Source organism: Pelmatolapia mariae, linkage group LG20, assembly GCF_036321145.2.
Source record: "Pelmatolapia mariae isolate MD_Pm_ZW linkage group LG20, Pm_UMD_F_2, whole genome shotgun sequence".
NCBI classification, from domain to species: Eukaryota; Metazoa; Chordata; class Actinopteri; order Cichliformes; family Cichlidae; genus Pelmatolapia; species Pelmatolapia mariae.
Genome location: NC_086244.1, coordinates 2717051 through 2729290, shown reverse-complemented (window position 1 = coordinate 2729290; position 12240 = coordinate 2717051). Strand labels below are relative to the sequence as shown.

Here is a 12240-nt window from a genome sequence, read left to right as displayed (position 1 = left end):
TTGATTTTTCAGACCGTGTGTAAGACTTTAAACAACTCGATGCAGGAGGGTCCTCTGTACACTGCTGCCTCTAGATCTGATATTTATGGTTGTTGCTACGAAATCAATAAATAAACAAATAAATACAAATCATAAGGTATCTGGGGATCCTGCAATTTCATGATTTGGGTGAAGTAAATATAATCAGGGAAGCAAAGAAAAATAGAATACGTGTGTGTGAAAGAGAGGGAGACAGATGGAAACACTCAAGGAGTCAAGAAAGTGAATGTGGATGTGTTTAAATACTTGGGGTCAACCATCCAAAGCAACAGGCAGTGCACAAGAGAGGTGAAGAAGAGAGCACAGGCAGGGTGGAGCGGGTGGAGATGAGTGTCAGGAGGGATTTGTGACAGAAGGAGAGCAGCAAGAGTGAAAGTTAAAGATGGAAGTGAGACCTGCTGTGATGTTTGGTTTGGAGACGCTGTGTCGGCGACCAGCTGTTGTCGCTCCCGATTCTTGGATTCTGACCTGGTGGAAACACGACTCAAGACGGGCGTCTCAGTTCAAGAACTTCCTTATTTACCCATGTATAAGAGGAGACGTGCACAGCGCGGAGCCTCCTGCAGATCTGAAGGGCAGTCCCTCGGTCTGTTACATGTATACTTTTTCAAAGTTCCTCGTTCAGAGCCTACTTTTCCTGTTATGTAGTACTCTGTGTTCCTGTACCCTTCATACACAGTTTTCATCAAAACATCTCCTTATCTTTTCCTTTTATGGTCTTACACATCAATTCATCTCTCCTTCTCTGAATGTCCTCATTTTCTATGCATGTGGGGTCTCTGAATGCGCTAAGCTCTCTACCTAGTTCAGCTTTTTTTATCTATACTTATCAAGATGTGTTAGTGGCAGTTAGTGCTGCCCTTTGCAACCACACTGTAATGCTACTTCTGCACTCTTTCCTATAATGCTGTTTTTATTTGTAACTACTTGCTCCTGCAGTTACACAGGGGTCTGCTAGCAGTATAACACTATATACAGTTCCACAGCTGGCACTGACACAAAGAGGTAAAGATGTTGAGATCCTCAGTGTGAGTGAGCAGTACATCAGAGGGACAGCTCACAGTCAGGAGGCGAGGCTGAGGGTTACATACAGCCAGAATTTCATTCCAAAAAACACAAATAGTTACAAACTATGGCTGAAAATAAAGGGAAAAATAAATAAAAAATACATATTGGACAAAGGATGTTAAAGATGAAGCTGATTGACAGGAGGAAGAGGAAGGCCTCAGAAGAGATTCATGGATGTAGTGAAGGAGGACGTGCAGAGGTTCTAAAGGGAACAGCTGAAAGAAGAAGACTGAGAGAACCAGCATCCCTGTGCCGTGTCAGTTAGAGAATGATGGATCTTTAAGGTAAATAAATGTCACTGTTCCTTCAGTGCAGCAGTTTGCAAATAAATGTCCGATTGCACTGTGAGAATGTATTTCACAGGTTTAAAGAAAATAAGAACTTTAAAGACCCAAATCAGGTTTTTTTTCTTCTTTTTAACAGTAAATGTCAACAGGAGTGTAAATATGTGTAACATATAAAGTGGTACACAAAATTTAACTTCAGCAGCAGCTCACACACATGGCGCACAGATGGATGTAGAGGGGAGGCGCGTGGAGGTGCTGTGGTATTTGGAGGAGGGACTCCTTCAGTTAGAGACGTGAGTTCCTGCTTTCCAGTGAAGAAGAAGAGAGGCAGCAGTAAACCATCAGAGCCTCATCATGAAAGTGCGTCACTCCTCTCTGACCTGTGAGTACATTCACTTCTTTGTTCTGTCATGAATGTAAAAACTGCAGCACTGAAAATGGGCACAAACCTTCAGCTACATGGTGGATTTTATTAAAGTCAGACATGAATGATGCTGCCGAACTTTCAGAGTCAGCGTTTGGTGTATCACTAAACTGGAGTTATATATAATTATATTACCAGTGGGCAATGAGTAGCATCAGAATCTGTTGTTGAGTAATGAAGTTGTAAGGTGTGTGTGTGTGTGTGTGTGTGTGTGTGTGTGTGTGTGTGTGTGTGTGTGTGTGTGTGTGTGTGTGTGTGTGTGTGTGTTATTAAATCCCGTTTCTTTGTATTCTTTAGAGAAAGAAAGACACGGCTCAAAGTTCATACATTCATATTCATACATTCATGTATTGCTTTGCTCTTTTTATTTATGTTTTCCTTCATCCCTCCCCTACTGCCCCCTTATCCATCCTTTGTCCACCCCCACCTTTACAGAGCAAACAAGGAAGTGTCACTCAGAACTGCAGCGTGAAGGCACCATCAGCTTACTGCTGTTTGCTCCTCGTGGAGGTCCTTGGAGTGTCTCCTTTTGTGTGTGTGTGTGCGTCTCGTTACACGCTTTGTTTTTGATGGGGCATTGAGACATGTGTGTGTCACAGTATCAGTTAATGGACTGTAGGGGGCAGTGCACCCCTGCCCTCCCTCTGATCCTCCTCCCTCTGTCCTTCCTCTCCCTCACGTTTCCATTCACTCAGGGAGAACTGCACATCCCCGAAAACTGTGAGTCCTCACTCTTTCACAGCAAATGTCTCACACTGGATAAATGCACGTATGTGTGAAATAGAATAATAAAATGTAATAATATATTTATAAATTATATATTACTTAAAGTAGCAGTAAGGGAGGGCTGGTTCTGTTCTTCCACATTCTGTATTTCCATTTAATTTCTTACTTATTTTGCCTAAGCAGCAACTCTATGTAGTCAATGTACAGTAATAATTCATGGCACAGAGTGGTGGCTCTAAAATACTGCAATACCCATAAACCTCTGGGGCTGTGCAGAAGAGCAAACATTCATAAATGACTTCAGTTACATTTCTGGGAATGTTCCCACTCGTCTCACCTCATGATGCTCTGAAAAGTTAAAAATGGCAGTGACTCTTTCCTTCAAGCTAAACAGATGATAAGATGAGATTTATGGACGACCAAAACTGGTTAAATTAAAAATAAAAGACTTATTAATGACATATTAAATAATATCCTAGAAATATTTTGATGGATTTAAAGTATAAAATGTGACATTTAATATTCAACTTCTACTGGAAATGTCAGCCTTGTGTGTGTGTGTGTGTGTGTGTGTGTGTGTGTGTGTGTGTGTGTGTGTGTGTGTGTGTGTGTGTGTGTGTGTGTGTGTGTGTGTGTCTTCAGTATTTCAGCCTCCGGTGCTGACAGAGATGCCAAAATCACACACAGTGTTTTCTCTAGAAGACTTCAATCTGGCCTGTGAGGCCACCGGGAACCCGACACCCACGTACGTACACCTGTGTGTGTTAACATGGCAATAAATGTCCTCACAATAAAACAAAAACAAAATGATCTCTCAGCTGTTCCCCTCCCCGAGCTCATCCCTCTCTCCACTCCCTGCTTCTCTCGGGGAGACCGACTGTTAAAAGTAATAATAACAGCTGTAAATGTTACACTTCCTCATATTTTTGCATTTATGTATTTCAGGCCGTCGATCAAAAGGATCAAAATTTTACATGAACCTGTTTCAGGCTTTGATCCAAAGATAAAGACTCGCTGGTTTATAATGAAACTGTAGATCCTTAAAAATAGCTCCCAAATAAATAGAAGCAACTGCCTGTTTTCTTTATTGTGTAATTTAAGGTTTGTTTCTGTGACTTTGTCTGTAAACTGCTGATGTGCTGACAGCCGTTCTCCCCTCTGTGTTCATAGATTCCGTTGGCTGAAAGATGGCGAGTTGTTCGGATCAGAGACTGAAGCATCCGGAACGCTGAGAGGCGACAATTCTTCCCTGGATATGTTAGAGGGTGAATACCGCTGCTACGCCTCCAACAGTCTGGGGACCGCCATGACACAAACCGTCAAAGTCAACGTAGAGCGTGAGTCACAAACTTACTGTATGCACACAAAGGCAGTCAGTGTGCTCTGAGGTTCACACCTGCTGATTCACAGATGTCACATGATGATATAAAATAACACACACACACACACACACACACTTCAGTGAGTCAGTGAGGTTGATCGGGGCCACCTGTTCTGCTCGCTTATCTCAAGATGCCACGGCAACCATTTCCCGGTGATAGCGCCGTGACGTCACTCAGTAGGGAGGATGTACGGTGGGTGTGGAGGATGAAGCCGATGGCTGCAGTCAGCGTGCACACAGACTCACTAAAATCTCTCCAGATGAAATATTATACTGTATTTCACAAACATGTGGACTGATGAGCTCGTCTCCTTTAGAAACTTTGTACTCACGGCAAACGCACAGAGCGCTTTGGCTCTTTCTGCCCGGGATCTCACCTCCACCGTGGTTTTGAATTCTGGTTTTGATTGCAGTTCAGTTCTTTCAGATTTTATTTCCTCTGCTTTGTTGTGAGATTTACTTCCATACTTTGTTGTTTTTCTACTTTTCAAGATATATTTATTGAGCAGGTCACATGTTTGTATGACAATGGAATTTACAGAATCAGATAGATGCTCTGTTCTTTTGTACATTAACATCACAGAGAATAACAAAATATAACAAAACATAACATAATATAATACAATACCCTTCCACACGCCCACAACCCCGGTCCCACTCACAGCTGTCCAGCTAGTTTGTCATAATGAGAAGCCAAAAAATTATAACTGCTGGTTATAGCTGCAGAAACGTACAGAGAGGTGCCCAAATTTTACTGAAAGAGGAGAGTCTGTCACTAAGAGTATGTTGTATTCGTTTCAGATGTAGTGTATTTGCAAGGTCATTAAGCCAGAGCTTTAAGGGGCTGCATCTCTCTCCTTCCAGTGAGTGAGAATAAGTTTCTTTGCAATAATAATACAATCAGATATAAAACATCACTTTGCACTGTCTGTTCCCACAGTATCATCAAAGATGCCCAGAATAATTGTTAGTGGATCAGGATTCAACTGCACACGAAGAAAGACACTGAAGATGTCGGCCCAAACTTTTTTATTTTTGGGATAAAAAACAAAACTGCTTAACGTATCTTCAGCTATGGAGCATTTCTCACAGATAGGAGAGACCTCAGGGTATATTTGATTTAACCTTTCTCTTGAAAAGTGTAGACGATATAAATCTTTGAATCGAGCAGTGTCCTGCATTGTAGGAGCTTTTATGGATATTCTGCAAACCTTCTTCCCATTTAATCTCTGTGATTGTGATACCTAATTCTTCTTCCCATTTAGATTTGATAAAGGACGAGTTCACAGGGCTCACTGACATTAGAGTCTGATAGGTGTGAGAGATAAATTTCTCACTACGAGGTGAAAGTTGGAGACACACAAGAATGGAAACTTTGAGACTCTCAAAGCCCTGTACGTATATCCTGAGATAGTCTCTTATCTGCAGTTATTTGAAAAAGTCTTTCCCTGGTAGCTTGTATATAGCTGCTTGAAAGAGGCATAGACAGCCTGCAAGTATAGATCACTGATTGTGCAAAGTCCTACCTGTTTCCAAGGTCTAAATGTTTTAGGGTACCTGCGTCTGGTGACCCAGTGGTTTTCATGTTGTTTGTCTGTAGTCGGTGACTTAGTGTTTCTGTTATTTATTTTTGCACTTCTAGCTCTAGTCCTTTGTTCTGTGATTTCTAGTTCTTAGGTTTTTGTCTCTGTGTTCCTTTTGTTCAGTGTCAAGTCCATGCCTCTGTGCCTGTCGTGTGTTTCCTGTTTTATTTTGATAGTCCCTGTCCTGTGTGCAGTGTGTCTGGTTTTGCTTCATTGTCTCGTTTTGGTCTGATTTGTCTGATTTGTCCCAGCTGTGTCTGTGTTGCACTCTCCCTCGTTCCACACTGTGTGTTATCTCTGCCAACCTGTTTATTTGTATTTTCAGTTTAGTTATTTTGTCATGTTCAGCAATAAAGCTGTGTTGAGGAGTCTGCACATTAGGTCCTCCATTCCTGCCTGCGGCACACAGTGCATGAAAAAATGTATTGTGTAGAATAGATGGTTTAAAAGATGGATTGCCTACAAAATAGAGGATAAAGACTACAAATTAATGTGCTTAAGAACAGGTATGGTGATATGTATCACCACATTGTTGTCATACATAGAATTATCAATGGGCAGGGGAGACAGCAGTATAGCTCCTATACAGTAAGGCTAATTCAGACCCTCCCTCTATTTTAGACTTGCAAAGATGTTTCTCAGCAATTCTGTGTGTTTTATTGCCCCATAAAAAGGTAAGATGAGTGAATTCACGTTTTTAAAATATGATTTCGGAAAGAACACAGGGAGATTTTGAAATAAGTGCAACCACTTAGGCAAAATCATCTTTACAGCATTAACTCTACCAATGAGTGATATAGGAAGCGTATTCCAGAACTGTATACTTGACTGAAGCTCAGATATTAAAGGAGAGAAGTCAGATTTTCATAAAGAGGAATAGCATTGTGTAACCTGAATACCCAGATAAGTGAGCTTCTCATAAGCTATGCTGAATGGGAGGTTTTGTAGCCAAGATGGGTTACTGACATGTAGAAGCATTAGTTCACTTTTATTCAGATTTATCCAGAGAAAGACCCAAATAACTTAATTTTGTCTAATATGGCAGGAATAGATTTGTCTGGCTGGGTGATATACAATAGCACATCATCCACACAGAGGGAGATTTTATTAGTAGTTGCATCAGTATTATAACCAAAAATAGTTGGATGCTTCCAGCAAGGGGCTCTATTGCCAAGGCAAATATCAATGGAGGGAGGGGGGGGGCATCCCTGTTTTGTCCCTCAGCCAAAGCATGGTGACAGAATCTGGTTGGTAAAAACGCGAGCATAAAGCAACTTCACCATTGAAATAAAGTTGTTACCCAATTTAAATCTTTCCAATATTTCAAACAAATAAGGCCTTTCAATCAGCTCAAATGCTTTCTCAGCATCGAGTGCCAAAACTGCTAACCCCCTTTAGGTCTGGCAGTGGAGTAAATAATGTTGAATAGTCACCTGAGATTAAAAAATGAATTTCTCTGATCTGGGTGTACTAACTGTGTTAAAAAGGGGCTTAATCTATTGGCAAGTATTTTAGAGAACAGTTTCCCATCCAGGTTTAGCAAGGAGATGGGACGAAGAACCAACATCCTCAGCATTCCTACCTTTTTTATAAATGACAGTTATAATTACCTCTGTAAGGGTGGGAGGGAGGTCTTTCCCAACTAGAGTTTGAGTAAATGTTATATGGGCACAAAATCTCTTGATTTCTTTCTCTAATTTTTATTTCTGATTTTAAGTATGCGAGTTCATCCTCCCCTAGGTTTGTGAAGGTGCAGTTATCCAAGAACTTTTTCACAGAGTCACAATCTCTGTCTCTGGGATTGTTAAAGCCTCCCCTGTATTATTTTTTAATTATTATATTCATATTTTAAGGACAGTATTTTCTTATGTAGCGTAGTGGATGGCGTCTGGGCATTCTTGTTATCCAAATCTTTAATTTGTTTGTCCGAGTGAAGGAGCTTAGCCTGGTGTCTCTTCCTTCTGGCTGATTCAAAAGAGATGATAGCACCCTTAAATAGGCCTTAAAGGCCTCCCAAAGTGTATCAGGCTTAGTTTCTGAGCTGTCATTGACGTTGTCACGGCTCGTGGGATGAGCCGTGTGGAATTATTAAAGGACCCAAAATGCAGGCAAAGGACGGATGATATGAGTGAATGTTTATTTTCAAAGTGGCAAAATGACACCAACGGGCAGCGGGGGTATGAGAAGCAACTGAGGAAATCTAAACTGGGAAAATTAAAGAGCAAACCTGAAATGATAACCAAACGGGGTGAAGGACCGAGAGACGCAGACAGATGCAGGGAAACGACTCAGGATGACGGAGGGGATTAACGCAGACGAACCGGCAACAGGCAAGAGAACACACAGGGCTTAATCAGGAGTTTGCAAAGAAAAGCGTCTGGACTTCTTTAAGTTGCTTGAAGACGTTTCACCTCTCATCCGCATCTTAAGGATAAAGGTCACTCTTTCGAGGATGCCAATGTTCACATTTTGGACAGAGAGGACAGATGGTTTGAAAGAGGAGTGAAAGAGGCCATCTATGTCCACTGTGAGCGACCATCTTTGAACAGAGGCGGTGGTTTACGACACCAACTGTCTGCCATCTATAATCCAGTTTTGAGTTCCCTCCCCAGACACCTTAATGCCCACTCACATCCTGGGCCATCTGACCTCAGGAATTCACATGACAAGGTGGGGCCAGGTTTCACAATGAGCTCACCCGAAACCCTGGCTGATTAGGTCCCACACCCGCTTTCACACCTTGGCTCATGTGATTAGAGGATCACCAGGGGGTCCTTTGTCCCTCTTTGGGGGGATACTCCCACTGGGTTTAAATCTGGGACTCTCGGCCATTTGACCTTAGAACTGAAGAAGCTTCTCGGATGAGAGGTGAAACGTCTTCAAGCAACTTAAAGAAGTCCAGACGCTTTTCTTTGCAAACTCCTTTGACTACGATGACCTGGATGACTGAGAACCTTCACAGACACACAGGGCTTAAATACACACAGCACTAATCAAGAGATGGGAGACAGGAGGGGAACACACCTGGGAGAAATCACAGCTGACGAGACAGGGGAAACGTAAACTGAACACACTCACATGAGACAAGGACCTTCAGAATAAAACAGGAAACTAACACAGAGGATCAGACAAGACACTGAACTTAACAGACAGACTCACGAGCAGACACAGTGACACCATGGACAGACAGAGGGAACACAGGCAGGCATGAAACAAAACCCTAACACATAGCAAACCTAAACATAATATAAAGAAACACAAAACACTGAGTCGTCAGACTCAGGACCATGACAGACGTCAAAATACATAGAAGTTTGTGTTACCAAATATTCATGAAAATCCTTCTCACCTAACTTGAGGCCTGGATGCTGTGGTTTAAGGATGACATCTCGCCTCTTGTGTTGGTAGAAATCTCTCATATGCGAGTGTCCAGTGTAGCGCACAGTTCAGATGTGATAGAGGTATTTACATTTATTTACCTAAAGCACCATCAGAAAGCTGCTTTTAGCAAATAAAATTTCTAAACAATGTTTCAGAGCAAAATAAGTAACTGGCTGATGAAACCTGAGAAGCTGTGCTGGAAATATGAGATTCGAGTTAATCATGTGACCCAAAAAGACAGATGATGTCACTCTGTGTCCACATGATTGTAAATATGCAGCTATTGTTTCAGGTCCTCTTAATTACAAATGAACCCTGGCATTGTTTTTTATCATTTAGGCATTTAAAGTCTGTTATCCTGGACATTTCCTCCAGTCCACTGTGTTACAACAGCTGTGGAGTGTATGCAGTATGAAACCTCTCCTTGAAATGTTTCTACTCTTCCTTCTTTGTATTTTTTTATTTTGCGTCACTATTTTCATTGTTTCTTCCTTTCCCTTGTTCAGCTGCTCTTCATGTTACCTGCAGAAGTATTAACTTGTATTCAGCTGCTTTGTGTTTCAGTTCAGCCAGTTCTCATGAAACAAGAAGCCGTGCGTGTGCAAGGACTCGTGGGACAGAGTATGGTCCTGTCCTGCAACCCTCCAAAAAGCTCGTCTCCTCCCAGCATCCACTGGATGAACATGTGTGAGTGTGCCGATCTGTTTTCTGTCCCGTTCATCAGCTGCCAGCCTCTGTGACACACAGACTCTTTGTTTATGTCCACTCGGCCTCCATTTTTCTATGACTGGCCTTCTCTACCTTTTAAGTTATCAGCTTATTGAGGCTGCGGTGCAATAAAGCGAGCTGCTTATTGTGCGTTTTAAGAGCAAACTAACCAATTTAATTTTACACTAACATGAAAAACATTTTTCCACTGCAGTTTCCATGCTTTGAACTTTATTTCTCACCTACATTAAACTGTCCCCGTCCTGGCTCAGATTTGATGCACATTATTCGGAGTGAGAGAGTGACGATCGGCCTGGATGGGAAGCTGTACTTCGCGAATCTCATGAGGAGTGACAGCAAAGAGGACTACATCTGCCACGCCCAGTACAGAGAGGCCAGGACTATTCTACCTGCCACTGCTGTCTCCCTCTCTGTGAAGTCGAGTGAGCTCACACACAACGCACCGCACAGACAAACTGCAAAGTGTTAAATATAGAGATAAGAAAAATCAGAAAAGTGAGTCAGAGCATCACACTGTCCTGTGTGTGTGCCGACCATGATCACGCTCTCTGTGTGAGGTAACATCAGCCAGAACAGTGAGGACGCATAAAACTGTCCTGCAGTGTCAACGCTCTATTGTTAATTATGTCATGCAGGCTACACTGTAACACAGGGGTGGGCAACTCCAGGCCTCGAGGGCCGGTGTCCTGCAGGTTTTAGATGTGTCCTTGATCCAACACATCTGATTTAAATGGCTAAATGACCTCCTCAACATGTCTTGAAGTTCTCTAGAAGCCTGGTAACGAACTAATTATGTGATTCAGGTGTGTTGACCCAGGGTGAGATCTAAAACCTGCAGGACACCGGCCCTCGAGGCCTGGAGTTCAAAACCCCTGCTGTAACACAACTGAGAGACCAGTGTTTGTTCCACTAAGTAACACTATGATGACAAGTATATGCTCAGTAACTAGATCACAGTTGACTAATTGGCCCTGGCTTGTACGCCATTTGTCTTCATTTCATCACGATCGTGATGATCATGCTTCTGTCACGGACTGCGTTGGCAGACTGTGGAGTTGTGGGAAAGGAGGACCCAAAATGCAGAGCTCTGATGATGAAGAACAGTGGATTTATTTACAGTGCAGCAAAGAAATACAACAATACATAAATCCCAGCACTGTGGCTCCCGTGGTGATTCTCCCCCCGAATCCCGCACAGTGCAAATGTCAGTGAATGTGAAAAAGTAGCAACTCCAAAACACTTCTGTTCCAACACCGTTGCTCCAAAAAATACGCTCCACTCCCCGATTCCTGGCAACACACAACACACACAGAGGATAGCAGGATAACCCACAATAGCGAGGGTTTACATACAAAGTCCACGGCTGTACTGACAAGTGAGATTCTAGGATCCAGCACAGCCATACCTTTAAGTACAGCTCCCCTGACAGCTGTGGTTGCCTCTAGCGCAGGAACACTTCCGGGGTCACGACCCCTCAGGTGGCCCAAAATATCCGGGAGCACACAAGGAGAGACGTGTGTGTACATACATGAGCTCTGGGTCCCTAGCCCCAGGCCATGACAGCTTCACAGTTTCCTGTGTCCTGATTTCTGTCTTCACATCCTCCAGGTAACAGAGTCGCTCATGGAAGAAAACCCGAGTTCTTCCATCAGAGGAACCACTCCCAAATATCAGCCCTCAAGGGGAACAGCGTCACCCTGGAATGTTTACCCAGAGGCCTGTAAGCATCTCAGAGTGTGTGTGTGTGTGTGTGTGTGTGTGTGTGTGTGTGTGTGTGTGTGTGTGTGTGTGTGTGTGTGTGTGTGTGTGCGCACTTCCACCTTTGTTCAGTTTGTTTACACATGAAACTCATTTCATGTTTATGACCCTGAATTCTGTTTTTATTCAAGCTGAATATTTTTATAATATAATTGATCAGGGGCTGTGGTGATCGATAACAAAACTCTCAGGCCAGTGTCATCAATTTCATCTGTCTACAAGAGCCGAGCCAATCAGAGTGACACAAAAAAGCAACTGATCAATAAATGGAAAAATAAATTTATGTTGTATCAGCAGGCAAAGTAAGATGTGTTCTATCAATATATCATTGAATTACAGATTACAGTGAGATTATAATTCAATTCAGTTTTATTTATACAGCACCAAATCACAACAACAGTCACCTCAAGGTGCTTTATATTGTACAGTAGACCCTACAGTAATTCATATAAAATATAGTCTGCTGAAATTTCTAAGGTCCAAATCATGAGTGATTTCATTCATGTCATGAATTGTTAAATTTGTTAAAGTCTGTCACAAATCTGTGGTTAACGTGACTCACAGGGTTAACCGACTCCTAATGGTAACTCTGGCTGGATTGCAAATAACCCAGTGATGTTAAGTGATGTGTTACGAAATAAACATATATTCTTAGTGCTTATTTTCTGATTATATTGTTTTATGTATTTTAATAATAAAGGCTTGTAAAGCAAGGCCATTTTTGACTTGTAAACCAAGTGCTTGGCCAGACTGAAAAACAGGAAGTCTAGGGTAGAGCTGCAGAAGTATATTAATAAATACAGGAAACCAGACAGAAAAGCGGAACTAGTAACTTACAAGGACTTGTTTATATCGAAACTATGT

At 42.2% G+C, this 12240-nt stretch overlaps 1 protein-coding gene across 1 annotated transcript in view; it reads left to right on the top strand.

Moving 5' to 3' along the window:
• The first annotated feature begins 1673 nt into the window (after positions 1–1673).
• Positions 1674–12240, top strand: part of LOC134618757 (neural cell adhesion molecule L1-like) — a 30014-nt gene continuing 19447 nt past the window's right edge. Inside the window, exons 1-7 of the mRNA XM_063464314.1 lie at positions 1674–1776; positions 2254–2538; positions 3187–3289; positions 3715–3881; positions 9454–9576; positions 9870–10040; positions 11227–11338. Coding sequence (XP_063320384.1) covers positions 2403–2538; positions 3187–3289; positions 3715–3881; positions 9454–9576; positions 9870–10040; positions 11227–11338 — 812 coding nt within the window. The 5' untranslated portion in view covers positions 1674–1776; positions 2254–2402. The remainder of the gene's footprint in view (positions 1777–2253; positions 2539–3186; positions 3290–3714; positions 3882–9453; positions 9577–9869; positions 10041–11226; positions 11339–12240) is intronic.